At 44.1% G+C, this 22,468-nt stretch overlaps 1 protein-coding gene across 1 annotated transcript in view; it reads right to left on the bottom strand.

Moving 5' to 3' along the window:
- Positions 1 to 22,468, bottom strand: part of RFTN1 (raftlin, lipid raft linker 1) — a 202,791-nt gene that overhangs the window by 102,121 nt on the left and 78,202 nt on the right. The window contains exon 4 of the mRNA XM_054991528.1: positions 16,543 to 16,651. Coding sequence (XP_054847503.1) covers positions 16,543 to 16,651 — 109 coding nt within the window. The remainder of the gene's footprint in view (positions 1 to 16,542; positions 16,652 to 22,468) is intronic.

The raw sequence follows: 22,468 nt of genomic DNA, 5'->3' as shown, positions 1-22,468 counted from the left end.
AGTCTTAGCCTTGTTTTTTCTTCTTTCTTCCTGTAAAATGGTACATCCAGTCCTTATTCCAGCTGCGCTGCTGAAGGTGGATTTCCTTATCTTCCAGCCAATTCTGACGAGGGTCGATAAAAATGTTGTCACTTCTGTGTTTCGTTTTCTGCTTTAAAATCCGCTGCACTCTTTCCCCCCCTTTCAGTAGTAGAACGCTAGGTTCTCTCTTTGCAGGTCTGCTTCATGGCTCCGCCCATTTCTTGCTACTGCCTTGTATCTTCCAGAAGACGTACTGGTACAATCATCCATTTTGTAGATTATATTTTTTCTCATTTTGCTCTATTTTTATTTCAGTTAGATCTGTCTCTTTAGAGATTTCTTCTGTATTGTCATTTTTTGTCTTACTTTTATCCATTTCTACTCCAAATATCCCGTCTGCTTTAACTAATAGTTCAGTCATTAATTTAGAAATTCCTTGCAACTTAGAAAATACTTCTTCTTCCCAGGAAGCCATTTCAAATTACTGATAGGTGTTATGTCCAAACTCATCAAAGTGGTAAAAAGCTTTGTTTTGTTAATTAAGTTCAAAGATTTATTGCTTTCCAGCCGTCTGCTGAGAGAGTCTCTTTACAATCTCTCTCCGTCTCTCCCTCCTCCCAGCTTTGTCCAGGCAGCTGCCTTGCAATCAGGCTGGTTAGCCCTCATAAAACCATAAAACAATCTTCTTACTTGATGGAAAGCGTTGTGGAATCTCTTGAGCTGTCTTTGAGTTGTTTTTATCTGTCTTGTTAGGAATCTGCTTTATTCGCTGTAGTTCATTTTGGCTTGTCAGATTTTCGGTTTTGGTTGCTTCGTAGCCATATTGGTGCTTTCTTTGGTCCTTGCTTTCAGAACCAGTGTCGGTGTTTCCTGGGGGTTGCCAGACCCCTTCAGCTCTTTCACCTTGTTCCAGCCTGCCTCCCCTCTCTGAGGGGGGAGGGACTTGGGGGCCTGAATTCTTGAGTCCCAAGGAACCAGGAAGGTCATGGCAGAGAGCTCGTAAAACTCAGCTGCCGTAAATTCACTGCTTCACCCCTTTCACCAGACCTTTAACAAACCTTTACTTGGTCTTGCAAGCACCTTCAGCAAATGTGGCTTCCTTAAGCCAACAGCAAAAAAAAAGTTGTTGTTTTTTTGTCAAAGCCAAATGTCACTCTGCCTTACCAGGGTCCAAAATTAGTCCATCCCACCACTCTCTGTCCTAAACTCCACCCTCCTACACAACCCACCATGCCCTGAGGGTGGACTTCCCTTTTTCCTTCCACCAATTCCCTGCTCCACCTGTCAGCCACGCCCCCTTCCTGCACTCTAGCCACAGCCATGGCTGACTCAGGCAGCTGCACCTGGGTTTGCTCTGCAGGCTGCCCTAGGCAGTCACACCGTGTCGCACCCAGGGCTGGGCACAGCAGGCAGGAGGCTCTCTGGTACTGCAGGGCTGAACACAGCAGGCAGGAGTTCAGTATTACAAGACAGCAAAACCAGGGTCCAGGAGTCAGGCCAGGTGTCACGGTCAGGCTATCAGTCAGAGAGAGAGGGGGGCAGGCAGAAGAGTAGTCAGTAAGCAGGCCAAGGTCAAAGTCCAAGCAAGCAGTAGAGCAGGGTACACGAACGTCCAGGTAGCAGGGAGTGGCGAGCTGAGTTGCTTCCACGCTTGGTTTCCTCAGCGTCTTCCTTTATTGCTGTCCTAATGAGGGACAGCTGTTGCCTCTCCCTCGAACAGCTCAGCCCGGCGTTGTGCTTGCAGACGGCCACTCCTACGCCTGTCTAGGAGCGCTGCCTTATCTCTAAGTTTCCTCCTTTCAGCTGGCCCCAGAGGCTCAGATTTCGCTCTTGCCCTGGGGGAGTCTTTGTCTCTTACAGCCTCTGTGGAGGTTTCTGGCTGTTCCTCGTCCCTGACAGTCTCTGCAGAAGCTCCAGGCTGTTCTTGCTGAATTCCCTCTGGAGCAGCAGCAGTGGTTTCTGACTGCTCCTCCTCTCCAATAGCTTCTGCAAGGGCTTCCGACTCTAGAGGAGATCCTGCTGGCCCTTCCTGCTCATCTTCTGAGGAGGACTCTGAGGAGGACTCTGAGGCACTAGGTAAGGTGGCCAGTCGGGGCTGGGGCTGACTCATGACACACCTGTTCCTCCTCAGCTGGCTGCCAAGCTTTCTCTGCTGAGCTGGCTGCTTGGGGCAGGCACACCTGTGCCTCCTTGGCTGGCTGCCCAGCTTTTCCTGTAGAGTGCCTCAGGCAGCTCCACCTGGGGTTGTTGTGCTCCCAGCTTTGCCTGGACCAGGCTACTGCCTTCTAGCTGGCCTGCAGGCTGGGGGCATGGCTATGTGCTGCTTTGGCTGCCTCTCCTCCCTGACTGGTAAGGCTGCTGGCTGACTGCCCTTGCTTCCTGTGCCTCCTCCCTCGGGTCTACTCTCCCCTGGGGGGCCTCACTCTCTCTGCCTGGCCCCCTGGCCCCCCACCGGAGGATGGGGCTAGCTGGCTTCCACCTGCCTCACCTGACTCTCTGAGGTTTGGGTGCTTCTTTGCCCTCCTGTGACTGGGATGCCTCCTTCCCCCCTTCAGTTGTTGGTCTGTTCTGGTCCTGGCTGCCCGTTGGGATGGCTGGGTGGCAGTCTCCCAACTGCCTCCCTTCTCCTCCTCCTGGTAAGTCCGGGGGCTGAGCCTCAGATCCTGGACAGGTTTCCTGGTCCCAACTCAGGTTGCCCACAGCCACAAAGCAACTTTGAGGAATGGCATTTAAAAAACAAAGAAGAGCCCAAATTGGCACAAAATGCTGCCATGGAGAGACGAAAGGCTCCTGCCTCCACCCCCCAAGCTGTTTTCCTATGCTGAAATAGTACTGGAGAGGAGTTATTCTTCCGTTTTTGCTGGTCCACATAGAGTACTCTCTGTGGTGGTGGGGAACCCAAGTTGGATTAGGGGAACCTGGACCCAACTCTTTAAAACCTACATGTCTAGTTTGGCCCACAGAGAAGCAGGCTTTGTTTAGATCTGAGGCTGCTAGGTCAGCAAGGGAGAAAGCCATTTCTTTCTATTCACATTTTGACTCCAAACACTACTAAAAGTATCTGAGCAAAGTCAAAGCAGCTAAGTCAGAAGGGAGTCAACAAGAAGAGTTAACCTAAATTTAATTGCTTCAGCAGCACGTATGCTAAAATTTAAACCATGCAGGGAATTCCTTTTATCAGTTGAATGGTAAATACTGTGTGTCATATATGCAGTTGGATTCAAAGGTCCTGTTATACTAACAGCAGAGCCTTTCTTCAGTTCAAGGAGCTTTCCTCTAGCCCAAAAAGTCTGCCTCCAGTAGAACACATCACTTCCGCCAGAGGAAGCCTTTATCATCAGTGTAATGGAACTTGGGAGCCAATCAATAGTTTCTTTCGGAATCAAAAACAAATAATTGGCTGTTGGTGTTTGGTATGAGCAATGCTCTGCTTTGCATTTTAGTGAAAAATCATTGTAGATCAGTTTTCACATATGGTATGCTGAAACAACACCCTATCCCCTGTGTAATACCCTGACCTGGTATTTAGTTCCCAATCTTGTCAGATCTTGGGAACTAAACAGAGTTGGTCCTGAGTACTTGGATGGGAGACCATTGAGGAAATCCAGGGTAGCTATACAGAGGCAGGCAATGGCAAACCACCTCTATGCTTTGAAAACCCTATGGGGTCACCATAAGTTGGCTGTAACATAACAGCACCTTACACATACAACATGAGTAAAGGACATAGTTCTGAGGGAGGGGAGAAAATGTTTAATTTACACTCTGTTGATGCTTAGAGGCAAGCAGAAATTTGCCTTTAAAGTACTACAAAAGAGGTGAGAACCTACTATTTGTCATTTGGAGTTCAGTTAGAAATCTATGTAAGAGGAGGAACTGCCTTCATATGTTAACAGATGGTTTGGGTAAAGGACAAAAAAAATCCTGACTTATCTTGCTGACAACTTCCTCAGAGCTAAGAATGAAGTATCATTTTATCATTGAATATACTAGCTTTGTTTTCCACGTATGGCAGAAGACTTCTTTTTCCCAATAGAACTCATACATGTTTTCACTTGGCATTCCCCAACTTGAGAGTTTATCTTGTTTATCTTTGTTATACTTAGCATCAAAGCAGATCTAAATTTGTCCATCTAAGCCATTAGAAGGGTTTTTTATGCTTTAAATCGTATGGAACTGGGAAAGGAAATATTACTCTTGCCCTGAGAAAAAACTTCATCAACACTGGTTTCAAAACTCCTTTGTCTCCATCCTTTAAATCTGACATTTGTTTAGAAGTGGCTAGAGCCTTTTCAAACCTCCAGTTTTTATTCAATATAGGTTGCTGACCAAAAAATTTCTCACAACCCCCAAGTCACCACACACATCTTAACTATACTAAATGTACAGCTACACTTAAAGATCAATTTTCTTCAGACATCAGCACAAGGATTATGATTCTAGTAATTCCCCAAAGCACAACAGATTAATTCAAGAAAGAAGGCAAAATCTTTGAAAGCTGCACACGCACATGAAATACATGGCTGCAGAGAAAACTAGAAGAGATTCACTAAGTGTAGCAGTAGTTATGTATGGAATCAAGTAGTTTGCATTCCTGAACCCATTTCAAAAGTAAGGTACAGAAGTTGAAAAGGCATGTTACTCAGGTGTGTGTGATATTTCAACACCACAGATGGAAGATTTCAAAGTGTATTTTTAAAACTTGCCAGTTACTATAGTCATTAATTTGCTGCACATAACTGACACATGCAAAATTCTAATTTTCATTTGAAACACCTGTTTTAAAAATTCCACAGTAAATATCAATTATGAAGCTAGCAATGACACTCTTGATAATTAATGCATTTCTTCACTGACATTGATCTTTACTACATTGATAAAATCTTTTCAAAAACAGCATAACAGATGCAGAGGGTAAGTAACAAGAGAGAGCTATTGCCTTATTGCCAGCTTAAGAGTAGAGAAAGGCATCTGACTGGCTGCTGCTGGAAAACAAAATGTAATACTTAATAAGTCTTTGGTTTAATCCAGCAGAAAAGTGTTTACATTTCTTAAAGCGAGGAATCAGATTCCTTCTGGGGATAGAGGGAACCAGAAACAAATGTTACCACATTTTGGTGGGACACTAAGCTATGCCTGATGGAGGGGGAAGTCACAGAAATTTGGAGGGGTGTGTGTGAGGATGGTGAGGCATGTGGTTCATGGGACAGGCTCAGCCATTGTGCCAAATTCTCCGTTGCCTTATGCTAGATCTGGATAGACTAGACTGTTAAGTGGCAACTGCTTGTCTCTGGTCACCTCCAACATATTTACAGAAAAGGCTTCAGGAAGCAGTTCAGGTGGTCCTTCAGTTGCCCATGTAACTGCTGCCACAGTTTTCCAGCTTTCTGTATGCCACTGAATCTCACTAGATTCTTCATATATTGCTGGTTGCCAGTTAATAGACCAGTGGATGAGAAGAACCCCACAATAGCAGTTTGAATGTATATGAAGATTGTGCTGCTTTGGGTTCTTATTGACTTTATCAACAGCCTTTGATACAGTGGACAATGCCATCCAGCTGTCAAGGTCTGCCCTAGGTTAGTGTGGGAGGATGCGACCTTGAAGAAGGAAGACTTGCCCCTGATCCCACCTTAGCAGATACTTCCTGCGAGCAAGATGCCTCAGTGTTGCCCCAAAGAGAACCTTCAGAGCATCAGTACAGCCCCCTAAGCCAGCAGGTTCTCAAGCCAGGAGGCCCCAGCAAGGCCCCACCTGCTGCCAGATCTGCCACGATCTCCCTCAGGATCCCAGGAACAGAGAAGGCAAAGAGTTAGAACCAAAGTCTGAAGCCTCTCATCTGCTAAGGAAACATCAGAAGACACCAATGGGTTACTGCAGGATCTTGTCTCTGCTACTCCTTGTGAGTAAATAAGCTGACTTGGTTTGGGAGATGAGCCTAATGCTGTAGGGAGACTCCTTATGTAAGCCTGCGGCGAAGTCAGAGTGGGATAAATTTGTCTGTAACCTTGATGAGCTTATCTGTTTTTTGAACTCTCTGAAACTTGTGGCCTGAACATTTGGACCCAACTGCTGAACCTGGGGTACTGTTACTGGGGAACTCTGTGGTTGCCCAGGGCCTTGCCTCCAGGCTGGTGCACAGGACAAGTTTGATCCCATGCTTTGTGCAGGTAGACAACAGAGAACAAAATCTTGCAGGCCCAAGTGGCTCAACTGACTTCTGCCATAGCTGCACTGTAGCAACAGCAACGTCCAGAGGTTGGGGACCTGCTTTACCTGTACTCCTGCAGGGAAAAGGTGAAGTTGCACCCCCTGAAAAGACGAGTTTTCCAATACTAGTTGTACACAGAACCAAGAACTTGAGACTTTCTTAATGACTGGACCAAGGTCTGTTTTGCATTAAGCCTCTTAAAAGGCCAGGAAGCAGTCTTCCTAAACTGTGGGCTGCTGCCTGATGATTTTACAGCCTTTTCAGTTCACCTGACCACAAACTTTGCTATTCTGCAAAATGCTGAGGCTACCAACTGTCAAAGCCATTGCCTGAAACCGGGAAAAGGATTAGTTGTGGACTATACTATACAATCCCAGCTGTTGGCCCAAGACCTGGTCTGGAATGATGCTGCTTTAGTGGACCAGTTTTAAGAAGGACTTTCAGATGAAGCGCTAGATGAGCTGGCCTGGGTAAAGTGATCTTCCATGCTCCAGGACTTGATCCTATACTGCTTCCAGATCAATGGCCGCCTGGAGTCCCATAAACATGTCCAAAGTGGTCCAGCACTCCAGTCTCCAGTTTACCACCCTAATCAAGACTTACCAGAATGTACCAGAACCCCCTCCCTGCAGTCCCTACTCTGGGACACTAGTGATCCCATGCAGTTGAGTGGGGCTTGCCTCTGGTTAACTCCTGAAAAAAAGAACCATTGGTACCAAGCTAACCTGTGCCTCTACTGGGAGGGAGGGGTCTAGCCACTAAGCTAGATAATGCCCTAAGAGAGGCCTATTACACAAGCAAGAAACAGGGACAAGTCATCTGATTTGGTGCATGGTTACGGACCCCCTGGGCCTGCCTGTTGGCTCTCAAGACATTTGCTCATCCCAGTGAGGTTATAGTTACCAGCTGAGAAGGAAATCCACATTCAAGCCCTAATAGACTCAGGTGCCTCCAGTTGTTTTATGGACCGCATATCTGCATCTCAAACTCACATTCCTCTGTGCCCTAAGCCTGTCCCACCCCTAACAGAAGCCATTGATTGGCAGACTTTGGGCATCTGTCCTTATCATTCAGGAAACCCAGCCATTGACTCTCCCAATCCAACACCACCAGGAGTGGTTCTATTTAATTATCATCTGGTTCCTTGGAGGTTTCCTGTCTCACCTTGCACAATCCCAGCACTTTATGGCAATGCCAAGAACTCAGTTTTCACTCACCACAGTGCATAACCACCCTGGTAACCTGCTCAGCATCCACTCCCCAACTCTCTGCCAAGTATATAGCCTTCATTGATGTATCTGAGGAAAGAGGGGCAGATCATCTTCCCCCACAATCAGCTCTATGATTACACCATAAATCTGGTATCTGGAGCCTCTCTCTAGTCACAGAGTCTACTATACTCCTTCTCAGAACCTGCGTTGGCTGTTATGGGATTTCCTCACCAAGAACCTCCAAAGCAGATTTATCTGTCCATCCACTTCCCGTACTGCAGCTTCAGAACAAAGGTGTGGGGAACAGCTGTTATGCAATGACTATCACATCTTGAATAAAATCATAGTCTGTAACAGGAACCCCCTACCCTTGATCTCTGAACTAATGGAACAACTTTGGGACACCATGATTTACACCAAGGTGGACCTCCAGGGAGCCTAAAAACTTGGTCACATCCGTGGTGGCAATGTGTGGAAAACCGCATTTTGCACCTGGTATAGCCAAGTATGAATACATGGTGATGTCATTTAGCCTTTTAATGCCCCAGCTGTGTTCCAGAGGTCCATGTCTTCCATGATATGCTGGACCAGTGCATCATCATTTACCTTGATGGCAACCTGATTTTATTCACAGGATTCCAAGATGCACACTCAGCACATCAGGACTGTGTTGCATTGGCTTCACCAGCACAATCTGTTTGCAAAGCTGGAAAAGTGCACCTATGACCTGCCCTTGGTAGAGTTCCCACGGAATGCCATCTCCCCACAGGGGATTCATATGGATCCACGTAAAGTTGAGGTTATCCTCTCTAGGCAACCTCCCCATACCTGGATATCCAAGACTTCCTTAGCTTCAGGCATTATTGCCGGCAGTTCACTCCACGTTATGATGCCATCACCACTACAATGATACAGTTGTTGCAGCCATGTGACCTGTTTTGGTGGAGTCCTGAAGCCCCAAAAGGCCTTCCAGATCTTGTAAATACAATTTACCTCAGAGTTGCTACTGCACCACCCAGATTCCCAACTACTGTTTATGGTAGAGACCAATGGCTCTGGTGTGGTACTAGGGGCTATCCTGTTACAAAAGAATTCTCCAAGTGACCCCCTGTGACCCTACACTTATTACACGAGACAATTTAACCCACTGAGAACAATTATATGATCTGAGAGAAAGAGCTGCTTCACAATCCGTTGTGTTCGGGGCATGGCACTACCACTTGGAAGAGGCATGATACCCTGTCCAGGTCTGGACCAACAATCAGAACCTCGAGCATCTTCAGACAATGCATAGAGTGAACCAGTGGCAAATCTGCTGGTCCTTGTTCTTTTCACAGTTTGGTTTTTGGAGCAAGTACATTGCCAGAGCCCAAAACTGGAGGGGGAATATCCTATACCCTATGCACAGAGTATGGGAAACAAGCAGGAGGAACTTGAAGTCCTAATACAGGAAGGGGACTATAACATAATAGGCATTACTGAAACTTGGTGGAATGATAGTCACAATTGGAATACTACGATTGAAGGATACATCTTGTTCAAAAGGGAAAGACAAATAAGGAAGGAGGGAGGAGTAGCACTATATGTAAATGAGGTATATACTTGTGAGGAAATATATGTATCTGAGCATGGAAGTTCAGTTGAGAGTCTCTAAGTAAAAATAAAAGGAGTAAGAAATAATAGTGATATTATGGTGGGGTCTGCTATAGACCACTAAGCCAGGCAGAGGACTTGGATGAGAAACTCCGAGAACAAATTACACAGTTCACAAAGAGACAGGACACAGTAGTCATGGGAGATTTCAATTACCCAGGTATCTGTTGAAAGTCTAACTCTGCCAAAAATGAAAGGTCAAATAAATTCCTGACTTGTCTTGCTGAAAACTTCATTTTTTACAAAGTGAAGAGGGAAACAGGGGGTCTGCTATCTTGGACCTGATTCTCACTAACAGGGAAGAACTGGTTGACAAGGTGAAAGTAGTGGGCACTCTGGGTATCAGTGACCGTGTAATTTTGGAATTTACAGTCTTGGGGAAGGGAAAAGTTGTACATAGTCAGACATATAGGTTGGACTTCAGAAAAGTAAATTTTAACAAACTGAAAGTTATGCCAGATAGAATCTCATAGTCAGAAATACTTAAGGAGAAGGGAGTTCAAGAGCGGTGGGAATTTCTTAAAAGAGGAATAATGAAGGCACAATCACAAATGATTCCTATGAAAAAGAAGAACAGGAGGAGTCTAAAGAAGCCAAGATGGCTCCATAAACATCTTTCTAATGAAAAGAGAAATAAAAAAGATTCGTTTAGGAAATGGAAGGAGGGCCTTGTAACCAAGGATGAATATAAACAAATAACCAATACTTGTAGGGACAGTGTTAGAAAAAGTAAAGCTCAATATAAGCTTACGCTAGCAAGAGATTATAAAAAAACAAAAAAGTTTCTTTTCTTATGTTCAAAGTAAGAAAAAGAGCAAGGACATGGTAGGCCCATTGAAGGGGAATGTGAAATTGTAATAGGCAATGAAGAGAGGGCAGAACTGTTCAATATCTACTTTTCCACAGTCTTCTCCTGCAAGAGAAATGGTCTTCAACATGACGATAATTGAACACATGATGGGGGAAGGGAGTTACAGCCTAGGATCGACATAGGGGAAGTACATAAACACCTAGTTTCTTTAAAGGAAACCAAGTCCTCAGGGCCAGATGAATTGCATCCAAGGATACTGAACGACTGAGCCTCTGTCCATTATTTTTGAGAATTCTTGGAGAACTGGCAAGGTGCCAGAAGATTGAGGTGGGCAAATGTTGCCTCCATTTTCAAGAAGGGGGAAAAGGAGAATCCAGGTAACTACCAAGCCATCAGCTTGACGTCTATTCCTGGAACAGATTTAGAACAAATCATCAATCAGTCCTTGAGCATTTAGAAAAGATGGCTGTGATTACTAAGAGCCAGCATGGGTTTCTCAATAACAAGTCAGGTCAGACTAATCTTATCTCTTTTTTTTGAGAAAGTTACTATCTTGCTGGATCAGGGAAATGCAGTAGGCGTAGTTTATCTCAATTTCAGTAAGGCTTTTGATAAGGTTCCACATAATATCCTTGTTGACAAATTGGTAAGATGGGTTTGAATCCTATTACTGTTAGGTAGATCTGTAACTGGTTAACAGATTGCACCCAAAGATTGAGTGTTAATGGTTCCTCATCCTCTTGGATAAGAGTGACAAGTGGAGTGCCTCAGGGATCGGTCCTGGGACATGTTCTGTTCAACATTTTTATAAATGATTTGGATGAAGGAATAGAGGGAATGCTTGTTAAATTTGCAGATGATACTAAATTGGGAGGGGTAGTAAATATAGTAGAAGACAGAGTCAGGATTAGAGATGGGCACAAATTGAATTACGACCCCAAAAATGCATGAACCAAGTGGGTTTGAGGTTTGCGAACCAGTGGTTTGCGAACCACGCAGCAGCCATTTGAGGGGCAGGAAGGCCGTTTTTGGCCTCCTCTGCTGCCCTGTGGGCTCTGCAACGGCAGAAGAGGTCAAAAACAGCCTTCCCATCCCCCGTGGGAGGAGGGGGAGGACGCCGCGGGCTGCAGGGCAAGGTAAGTGTGGGGCTGGGGCTGGGGCAGTTTAAAGGGCCCTGCCACTTGCAAGTGGTGGGTCCCTTTAAACTATCAGCTGGCAGGCGGCGAAGGGGGATCCCCCCTGCCGCCTGTCAGCTGATAGTTTAAAGGGACCTGCTGCTTGCAAGGCAGGAAAGGGCCCTTTAGACTGTCAAATGCCCCTTTCCCTACCACTGCTAAGCGGCCGGAAAGGGGCATTTAAACCTCACGAACCATGAACTGGTTCGTAAACTGGCCCCAGTTTGTGCCAGTTCCTGGTTCCTGGTTCGTGAAAACCCATGAACCACGAACTTCAAGGTTTGGTTTTTTTGTGGTTCATGCCCATCTCTAGTCAGGATACAGGATGATCTTGACAAGCTGGAAAACTGGGCTAAATCAAATAAAATGAATTTCAACAGAGTTAAATGCAAAGTTTTGCATTTAGGTAAGAAAAATCAAAGGCATAATTATAGGATGAGAGAGACTTGTCTTGGCAGTAGAATGTGCGAAAAAGTTTTAGGAGGTTTAGTAGAGCATACACTGAACATGAGTCAGCAGTGTGATGTGGTAGCTAAAAGGCCACATTTGATTTTGGGCTGTATCAACAGAAGCATAGTGTCCAAATCACGTGAAGTGATGGTATCACTCTATTCTACAGTATTGTAGGGAAGGGGTCTCAGATGTTTCGCTAATGAGTTAGGAACCATAGACTTCACCATTATGTTGCCCTACATATTATCTGTTGCTTTAAATATGTACTCCTATATACTACCTGTACTTCATGTTGTTTAATGTAAACCCTAGAATTGATTATGTTCTGTTTCAGCAATTCTTCAACCCCATATTGGGTCCTTGTTAACGCTATGTCTTTGTAAACTTGTATTCATTTACCCTATGACATTGTTTATGGAAATGTTCTTGACACTGTATGGAAATGCCTGCCCTTGTCCTTGATATTGATTGTACTAATCTCACACTATGTAATCCACCTTGAGTCTCAGTGAGAAAGGCAGAATATAAATGACATAAATAAAAAATAAAAAAATAAAAAATAAAAAATAATACTCTGCTCTGGTTAGACCTTACCTAGAGTATTGTGTTCAGTTTTGGGCACCACAATTTAAGAAGGATGTAGACAAGCTGGAATGTGTCCAGAGGAGGGCAATGAAGATGGTGAGAGGTCTGGACTCTGGAGACCAAGTTGTATGAGGAAAGGTTGAAGGAGCTCGGTATGCTTAGCATGAAGAGGAGACGACTGAGAGGTGATATGACAACCATCTTCAAGTACTTGAAGGGATGTCATATAGAGAATGGCGGGGACTTGTTTTCCATTGCCCCAGAAGGTCGGACCAGAACCAATGGCTTGAAATTAAATCAAAAGAGTTTTTGGCAAAATGTTAGGACGAACTTCCTGACAGTTAGAGTGGGCCCTCAGTGGAACAGGCTTCCTTGGGAGGTGGTGGGCTCTCCTTCTTTGGAGGTTTTTAAGCAGTGGCTAGATGGCCATCTGACAGCAATGCTGATTATGTGAACCTAGGCAGATCATAAGAGGGAGGGTGGGAAGGGTTACATTAGTGCTTAGGTTCTTGTGGCCCCTTCTTACATGCCCAGGGTAAGGCCGAGCGCCACCTTGGGGTCAGGTAGCAATTTTCCCCAGGCCAGTTTGGCTAGGGATCTTGATAGTGTTTTGCCACCTTCTGGGCATGGAGCAGGGGTCACTGGGGTTGTGGGGAAGGGAGGTAGTTGTGAATTTCCTGCATTGTGCAGGGGGTTGGACTACATGACCCTAAAGGTCCCTTCCAACCCCATGATTCTATTGTGAAAACACGAGCATGCTGGTATTTCTCAAGAAGATGACCTATTAGTTATGGTCCTCTACTCATAGAACTCTGCAGACACTCATCAGGGTCTTTCCATGAGAGAGTGCCTGTGGGACCAGCAGCACTGGGATAAGTTTACTCAAGCTCACCTCTGGCATTCCAAGACTCCACCAAGAAGCCACCCACTGGCTTTTCAGACTTCTTGATCGTCTGGGTCATCTCTATGTGTCTTCTGGGCCCCTCTGGGCTGAATTGTTGCAATTCTGCCATGACTCCAATTCAGCTGGTCATTTGGGGCAGCATAAAACACTACAATTCCTTCCTGACATGAGACTTTTGTTGGTCTTGAGTCTGAGCTGTTGTGACCCAGTATGAAGCACTGTGCTATCAAAGGCCTGCTAGGGAATCTCAGGCACCTATTACATCCTCTGCCCATACTGTCTGGGCCACAGAGTACTCTCTCTATGGATTTCATCACAGAACATTCCCTGACAGCACATCTACCAGCATCCTGGTCTCAGCTGACCTTTTCACCAAGATGAGTCACTTCATCCCCTGCATGGGCCTCCCTTTAGCACGGGAGACAGCATGGCTGTGCAGCTCATCTATCTCCATGGACTTCCTGAGCACCTGAGCACAGATTCAGTTCACTTTCTGGTTCTGGCAGGCCCTGCATACCCTCCTAGGCAACCAGGTTCACCTCTCTTCGGCTTACCATCCTCAATCCAATGGTCAGGTGGAGTGAACAAATGCTACCTTGGAATAGAACCAATTATCAGTAGGACAATTGACAAATGAATTCACATACAACAATGTGGTACACTCCTCAACACAGCAGACACCTTTCATGGCCAACTGTGGGTACCATCCTCAGTTCCTTCCCCTAGCACCACCAATCTATCCCATCCCTGCTGCCATTGAAAGGCTCCAGGAATTGCAACCCATCCACTTGAATCTACAACAGCAGTTGGACTGGGTAAAACAAGCCGATAAGGAAGTGGCCAATAGAAACGAGGCAACTGTGAGGGGGATCACTGAAAGAGGGGGATCTGGTCTGGCTTTCTTCTCAGCACCTTTAGGGCTTCTGGCCACCACAGAACTAGGAGGCCAGCTTTGCATACCCCTATTCCATCCTGAAACAAGAGAACCCTGTGGACTTCTTCCTTCAGCTTCCTCCCACATTGCCCATGCACCAGTGTTTCATCGATCCCTTTTGGTCCCAGTATTTCATTACCCATGCACCAGTGTTTCATCAATCCCTTTTGGTTCCTGTCAAACCTTTGCAACTCCGGCAGGCCCAACCAGTTCTGTGACTGCCCATCCTGGTGAAGGGAGAATTGGAGTATGAGCTGACTCAGATCTTGGATTTTCTTCTCCATTGTGGCTGCCTACAGTACATTAATGACTGGAAGGGCTATGGCCCTGAAGAATGATCCTGAGAAGCATCTGCCATTATTTATGCTATAGTCTTACTCTAATATTTCCATTGCCCATGCCTTCAGAAACCTGGTACCAACCAACATGCGGAGGAGGACCCTGAGGTATTTGAAATAGAAATAAATATTAAGAGTTAAGTTTTGGATCAGTTTAAATAAACCCTTGCAGATCAGACTCAGGGGAAACCATCTGTCGATAGTGTGGAACTTACTCTGTGGGGTACTACAAGGCTTAATTTTATCTCCCCTTGTGTTCAATCTTTATGTAAAGCCCTTGGGAGAGAACATTTGTAGTTCTGGAGTTAGGTGTCACCAACCTACATTTCTTTGTCTAGGCAGCCCAATGGTGCTGTAAATATAGTGCCTGACTGCTGTCATTAAATGGCTAAGGATATAACAAGCTGAAACTGAATCTTGCTTAAGACAGAGGTGATGCTGATTGTTTTTGTGCACTAGCATAAATCTGCATATGGTTCGCACTTGGACTAGTGGCAACTCTTCACCTCTATCTGTAAAGCATCTCTAAGAAATCTTTTAGTCCCATAAATTTTTTTTCTTGCCATTCCCTTCACATATAGGTTATTCTACCGCCTACTCCTCCAATATAGCATAACTTAAAGATTTTATTTTCCTTTTTTAAAGAACCATATTTGGTTCTGTACGGACTGAACCCCATTTGGTTCTAGAGGCGTAAGTTCTTGGTCCATGGGTTGGATCTAGAATTGTTGCTGAAGAAGCTACTTAAGACAGTTACAGCAAATGTTTTCTTCCATCTACACTTAGCCCAGAAAATAGCTCACTACCTTGATCTATCCAGTTTAGCTGGTGGATCCATGCCATGGTAACCTCAAGGATAGGCTATTGTAATGTGCTTTACATGGGTCTGCATAGGAATACAACTCAAACTCCAGTTGGTGCAAAATTTATTACTTCTTTGTATATATTATACTGGCCTTTTTTTGCATTGTTTTCTAATTCTGTAATCTGCCTTGAATCTAAATGAGAAAGTCAGACTATAAAAGAAGTACATAAAAATCAAAGGACAGTCTACTCCCTTTGGAACCTACTTACAAGTTAAGCTAATCCTTGGAGGCACTGCTCTGGATGGCCTCATTTCCCATCTGATATGCAGAAGATGTCTAAGAGATAAAAACTTTGTGGTGAACCATCCAACCATGCCATTTATAATATTTCAGTCCAGATTCAAACCCAGTTATGGCCTCACTAGGTGATCAGTGCTAGTCAACCGACGGGGGAACTATGTCTCTCCTACTTCCCATGGACCTCTCAGCAGCTTTCAGTACTATTGACCTTCTGGTCTGCTTGGCTAAGAGTGTGACTACAAGTGACTTTCTTCATGTGGAGAACACTAGATTTTTCTCACAAGGTTACCTGGGAAGTGAAGTCCGAGTGGTCCTTCCCCTCTGTTAGAATCGCTGCCTGAAGAGCAACAAGAGGGTTTCTTTTGGGGGTGGGCAGCTGCTACTTTCTCCCAGGGCGTCCTGTGGGCTGCCTGCTCCCGGGGAGCTGCTCTGGAGAAAGTGGCCACGTTGGTGAAGCTTCAGCCGCAGTGACAGTGGAAGGATCTGCTGCAGATTCTTCCGCTGTCGCTGAGGCTGAAGCTTCACCGACGCGGCCACTTTCTCCAGAGCAGCTCCCCGGGAACAGGCAGCCCACAGGACACCCTGGGAGAAAGTAGCAGCTGCCCACCCCCAAAAGAAACCCTCTTGTGGCTCTTCAAGCAGCGATTCTAACAGAGGGGAAGGACCACTCGGACTTCACTTCCCAGGTAACCTTGCGAGAAAAATCTAGTGTTCTCCACGTGAAGAAAGTCACTTGTAGCTTTCCTCTAAGATAGAAAAGTTCAGTATTGTCCTGGCTTCATTTCTTCTTAGCAAGCTGTTAACAGGAGGTAATTTTGTAAACCTCTATTCAGCCCCATGGCCATGGGCTGATGAGGTATTACAGGTATCACCTCCTTCAATTACCAAGTAGTCAGACTAAATGGTCTTGCCATCTGCCATCTCTGTCTTCTTAAGCTTTGCTGCAATAAAGCTGTTTCTTATTTTCATTCTCACTCAAGTATAAATCGTTTCAGAATTTTCAGAATTCATTTAAAACATGATAGAAAAGATTTAGCAGGAAGAGGTTTTGTAGACTTTTGCAAATAGCTATACACGTTCATAGATCAAAAAGCAACCATTTATGCTTTTCTATTTTGCAAATGTTTTGCTTTTACTTACTTTCTTAATGAGATCTGGCATCTTTGATTTGTCTGGAAGATGATCAGAGGAGAAGCAGCTTTCTATCTCTAGTGTATTCCCTTCACTAACAGCATCATTTTTCAATGATCTGGAAAAAAAGAAATGCACACACTTTTTAGTTCTTAAAAGCAGATGACAATTCTCCCAATATGAAGTTCTACATAAAATCATTCAGACTAACCCTATTACCTGGACTTGCAATGACAAAAAGCATGAGATAGATCTACAAATTTCCTGCCAAAAAACCAAAATAACTGAGTGTGGAACTGAGTGCTAAAACTGATTTTTTAAAAAAATCAACAATCCCAGAGCATATTTGTACACCCAATATCTCAAATGAAAATCATTTATATCCTTTTTTCATATAATGGCTCAGGGTGCCCTCAATAAAGGTTAAGAATTCTATTAAAACTATATATAAGCATCAAGGGGGATGTCTATTTTTGAAGGTCAAGCTTAATGAAAATACTACTTCATTTTCACACACTGCCTTAGCACCACAGTCTTCTGATTCAGCAGCCAACTTCTGTGTTGAAGAGAAAGGAAGAAGCAAACAAAAAAATCACTGCTATCGTTTTAAGGGAATTGCAAAGCAGTGTGCTAGTTGAGCCAAAACTGTAGCTTAGTATTAGTTAAACAGCAGGGAGAACAAAACACAAGCTTTATGTGAGTGTTCCAAACCTATCAGTACCAGCTGTCAGATACTCAAAATGCCTGCTCACCACAGAAGAAGGTGGTCCCTGGATATTTCCTAAGCTTCTAACACATTCAGAACTATGAGGCTAGGAAGCCTGAAGAGTGCAAATGACTGTTAAGGCAGCTCAATTTCCTGTGGGACCATAAAGAAAGTTTCAAAAAAGATCCCATCTTTTATTTTACCCTAGACACACTTTGCCCTTCACTCATACTTTGGGTATGTAGGCTACCTGGGACTAGAGATGGGCACGAACCAGAAAAAAGCCAAACCATGCGGTTCGTGGTTCATCAAATTTCATGAACCACGAACTTTCATGAACCTGCCTTTGGTTCGCGAACCGGTTCACGAAAATGTCACATCCAGGTCAGAAAATCATCTCGTCCGGGTCAGCAGAAGGTCACTTCTGGGCCAGCAAAAGTTCACTTCCAGGTCAGCAGAAGGTCTGCAGGAAGTCAATCCCCTGTTGCCTAGGAAACTGATTGATTGGCACCAGGCTGTCTGCAGTGACGAACCAAAAAACGAACCAAATGAACCAGCCTAAAAGTTCGTGGCAGTTCATCAGAAATGGGATCTGATGAACAGTGGTTCATGAACCATGAACTAGCCTGGTTCGTGCTTAATTTTGGTTCGTATTTCGGTTCATGGCCCTCTCTACCTGGGACAGCTCATGGCTACTGCTGGAGTTTGAAAATATTTGGCTCCTTTTCGACTCTCAAAGGATCCATTAATTTCTCTCATGTTACTAGAGAAAAGGATACAGAAAGTATTTACCATTGTTAATACATCAAATAATAATATACCAAATGTAATCATGGCTGGAAAAAAGGCTCTTCAGTAAACTAAAATAGTATAGATGACCAGGGAAATAAGAGATTTCCTTGCCATGCAGTTATTTTCCATGTTGTTCACCTTGAACTAAGACATTTGCATTGATTCAACAGTCCTGCACATCTATACCAAAAATACCTATTTAGTAATGAGGCTTCTAAATTAGTCTTTCAATCAATCTTCTAAGCATATGGGAGGGGGAGGCAGTTATTTTCCTATCATAATGATCCAAAAAGTACAACCGTAAAGCAACTTTGCTAAGGCAAAGGAAAAGCAGCAAGATTTGCATGCTAATTTAGAAATAATTATAAATATAAATTATGCCATTCCTAAAGCCAGTTTGGATGCTACACTGAATCATGATTTTTCATTAATTCATATGAGAAATGCACCATGTATTTATAACCTTTTGCTATGCCAAAAATGCACATTTGGGATCATTACAAATCATAGTACAGCTAAGATCTCTGATGAACAGTACTTGCAACTGGAAAAGCTTTCCAAAAATAGCATTAGAACAAGCCTTTAGGTTACCATGAACAACAGTAAAAGGAATTAGATGAAAATTCTAATCCACTGGTAATAATGTTTGAGAGTTTATAAAAGTTGAGTGTGGGCCCATATTAAAGCATACACAAGGTACGCCTAGAAAAGATGGAAAATATGACTCAGTAGTTATATGTCACTTTGCCAGAATTACTACCTGGAAACTTATCAGAACATATTTTGTTAGCAAACAGAAGAAATTTTCTTTGGAGAAATTAATAATAGACGAAGGCAATATGATAGGTGAAATGTGTTATCCCACAACTAAATGTGATGCTTAGTTCAAGGGGCCATATTAGAAATGTATCTTAAACTGGACAGCACGTTCTTTCTGGTGTCTTCATTAAGAGCTGAGCAAAAAAAATTGCTTTCAGTTCATGTGTCTTTTTTAAATGAAGGTTTCAACCAAATAGACTATTAAAGTTCTCAATTGCACAGTGGGCATAAGATGTGAGTCATATTTCTCCCTCCTTTCCTGTGAACCTTGTGGTGATCTCAGATCCTGAACCAATGGTTCTTTCACAGAGAGATGATCTGATAATTTGTGATCACTGATCTTTCTTCTGCCTACTCAGTGTGCTCTTTGATACCGCGAGGGAAGCCTCAAGCCTCCTTCTCTATCCCTTTTCCATCTGCCCTCTCTTTAAAGCCGTTTGCCTGCCAGCATGTGCAAACAATGGTTTTATGGCTTTCTGATGCAGCAGGCTAGCTTCCTATTATTGGGAGCGGGCAGCAAACAGTCTGAGAATGATACTCTGTCTTCATCCACACCATCAATTTTATATTCCTCGTTCTATTGCATTGTTCATTGTATATCTTATATTGTATGTTCACACTGTTGCTCACACTGTCACATGTGCAGGGCAGCCATGGAGATTTCCAGAGCTTTCTAGAAGACTAGGAGCGCCCCTCCTCCCTTTGGCACTTTCCCACCAAAATTATCACATGAAGAGGAAGGGCACTATTTCCTCAGTTCTCTTCATACCACCACTGGAGACCCAGTGTTTTCCCTCCCACTGATGGGGGCCTCGGTACCTCCTCTCCATCCAACACTTTCTGCCACAGCAACGCCCTCAACTGCTGGGCCCTCTCATGCCTTGCCTTGGGAGTGAAATTCTGACAGATCTTACACGCCGGCACATTATGACCTTCCCCGAGGCAGATCAAACATAGATCATGCCCGTCTGTATGGGTCATCTTCGTCTGGCACTGAGTACAGTGCTTAAAGAGGGCCTTAGGAGAAGCCATTAAGGGGCTTAGAGATACGCGTCGTCAAAACAAGCCGGGTCAGTACACACCAAGTCCAGAATAAGTCCAAATCAGTCAGAAGAAGCGTTAGTCAAATCCTGAATCCAAATCATAGCCAAAACATCCAAGAGACTTGATCAAAAACACGGAGCTACGAAGCGGACGTCCAACTTCTAGCGGCGGCAAGAAGAGAACTGAGGGAAGGGGCCGTTGCTCGCCGTTAGGACACGTGACCGTTTGAGTGGGAAACAGCTGCTGCAGGCTCGCGAGCAACGGCCCCTTAGGAGCTGAAAAAAGCGGTAAAGAATGTTCCGGCAGCCGGCCTGCGCCTGCGCAGTCCCATGTGCGGAGGCACAGAAGAACAACGATGAAACTAAGATTTCAGAGAGTTCACAGTGGGGCAGGAGTGAGAGATGTGTGTCTGCACAGAAGACCATTTGATGAGCAACAGTTACAGGTAAGTGGAACCCTGTTTTCATCTTTGTGGCTTCTGTACAGTCCCACATTGGGAGAGTAGCAAGTTCTAGTCCTGTTATACTGTTCATCTATAATGTTTGATTACATTTTTTGTTCTTCTTTTGTACTCTGTAATTCGCCTTGAGTCTCAGTGAGAAAGGCAGGTTATAAATAAACTTTAAAAATACATTATGCATGAACAAGCATCTGCTCCAGAGGATGAAATAAGCCACACAAACAAGACTCCTGCTTATTTAGAATCAAAAAGCCTGGCTGAAGCCAGTGGAATTAACCATTGCTTTGGTATAAAGCAGAAACAAAGTATATATAAATGCTCTTCAGTGGAATACAATTAGGCAGGAAGGTAAATTGTTCTAGTTGGATGATATCACTGTAAAGTATGTAGATGCTCTATCACTTTCTCCCCCCCTCACTCCTTTCTTCCTGTTGCCTGGCAAAATGAATCCCAGGAACTATAATGAAGGTCAGATTAGAAGGTTTCCAGCTGGTTTTGAATGTCAAAAATAATTGATCAAATGCCCATCCAGTTTAAGATACATTTCTGAAGCATTCAAAAAGGGGCACTGTTTGGGTTTGATTTTGATTCTTAAATTTCTGATTGCTTATTCCCATCTTTTCTATAAGTGAATGGGTTGTCTTCAGATGTCTACAGAGCATAAAAATATATATTAGCTATTAAGGTAATGACGAGAGATGGGCACGAACCAAAAAAATGGCGGTTCACTGCGGTTACTGGTTTGTAGTGTTTCACAAACCAGCATGAAATTGCCCAGTTCACAAACCAGTTTGTTTTGTTCGTGAAAATGTCATTTCTGGGTCAGCAGAAGATCTGCAGAAAGCCTATCCCACCCACCCACGCACCCGTTGCCTAGGAAACTGATTGATCGGTGCCAGGCTGTCTGCAGTGACTAACCAAAATACAAACCAAACGAACCGCACTAAAACTCATGCTGATTCATCACAGTTTGTTAAAAATGAGCTTCCACAGACCGCTGGTTCGCGAACCATGAACAGGCCGGGTTCATGACAAACTTTGCTTCATATTTCGGTTCGTGCCCATCTCTGGTGATGACAGATAACCATTATTTTTGTCCTTTTTAAAACAAACTGAGGGTACAAGGCTATCAGGGCAGCAAAAACACTACTTGGCCCCTGGGTTTCCAAATGCAGTATTCAATGTTTAATGGCTGCTAATTCTTTCCCCCTAGACTAGTTCTTTAGGTATACAAAACCTGCTTTGAAGCTGTAACTTGAAACCTTGTCCTGAATTCATTTTAGAGAGCTGCACTTCCTGATTATCTTGACTACATGCTAAATGGCCCAATAGAAAAGACTCTCTGCAAGTGTAGCCGAATGTTGCATGCCCATTGCCCTAAACAGCCTCCTCCCTTTTCACTGACAATATATCAGATAGGCTGTTTGACACTGCTGACTGACCATTAGACAGGCAGAATGGTAACTATTTCTTTTTTCTCTCTCCTAACAGGTGACTGCAATAATAACATCTTAGACCATATATGTGGATTCATGTCACTACTCTAGGCACCTCTCCCCACAATAGCTCTGTGCTCTGGAACTAAAGTGCATGCAAAGACATGCTGGTTTGGTTCTCTTACATCAGGCCAAAGATGCAGGACTTAGGCACAGATGATCAGAGTTCAACACCCATCTCAGCCAAGAACTTTAAAAAAAAAACCTTCATCCCAAACATCTTCCTTTCTATCTTTCAAAATGAACAAAATCCATAATGATATGTTGATTGTTTGAGCCTCTCTCTGGGAACTTGCCCTATCACAAGTTTAGTTGGCACATCCCTGAGGTAGGGCGTTTTCAGCATCTGTGCTCAGATTGTGGAATTCCATCCATCAAAAGTTGAGGCTGGCATCTTCACTTCAGTCCTTCCTGATTAAAGATGTTTTTATTCTAGAACATCTTTGAAGATAACCAGATATAATATTACCTATTAATAAGGTCTAAACATTACAGTGCTGCAGCAATCCATATATATCAGTGTCCAATGGGAAATGTTAATACAGTCAGTCTATTGATGCAGTGTACAAACCAGGTCCCCTAATCTCCTATTTCTGGGTGCTGATAACAGCCACACCA

The sequence above is a fragment of the Eublepharis macularius genome, chromosome 11 (genome assembly GCF_028583425.1).
Source record: "Eublepharis macularius isolate TG4126 chromosome 11, MPM_Emac_v1.0, whole genome shotgun sequence".
Lineage (NCBI taxonomy): Eukaryota > Metazoa > Chordata > Lepidosauria > Squamata > Eublepharidae > Eublepharis > Eublepharis macularius.
This window is presented reverse-complemented; position numbering and strand designations above follow the sequence as displayed.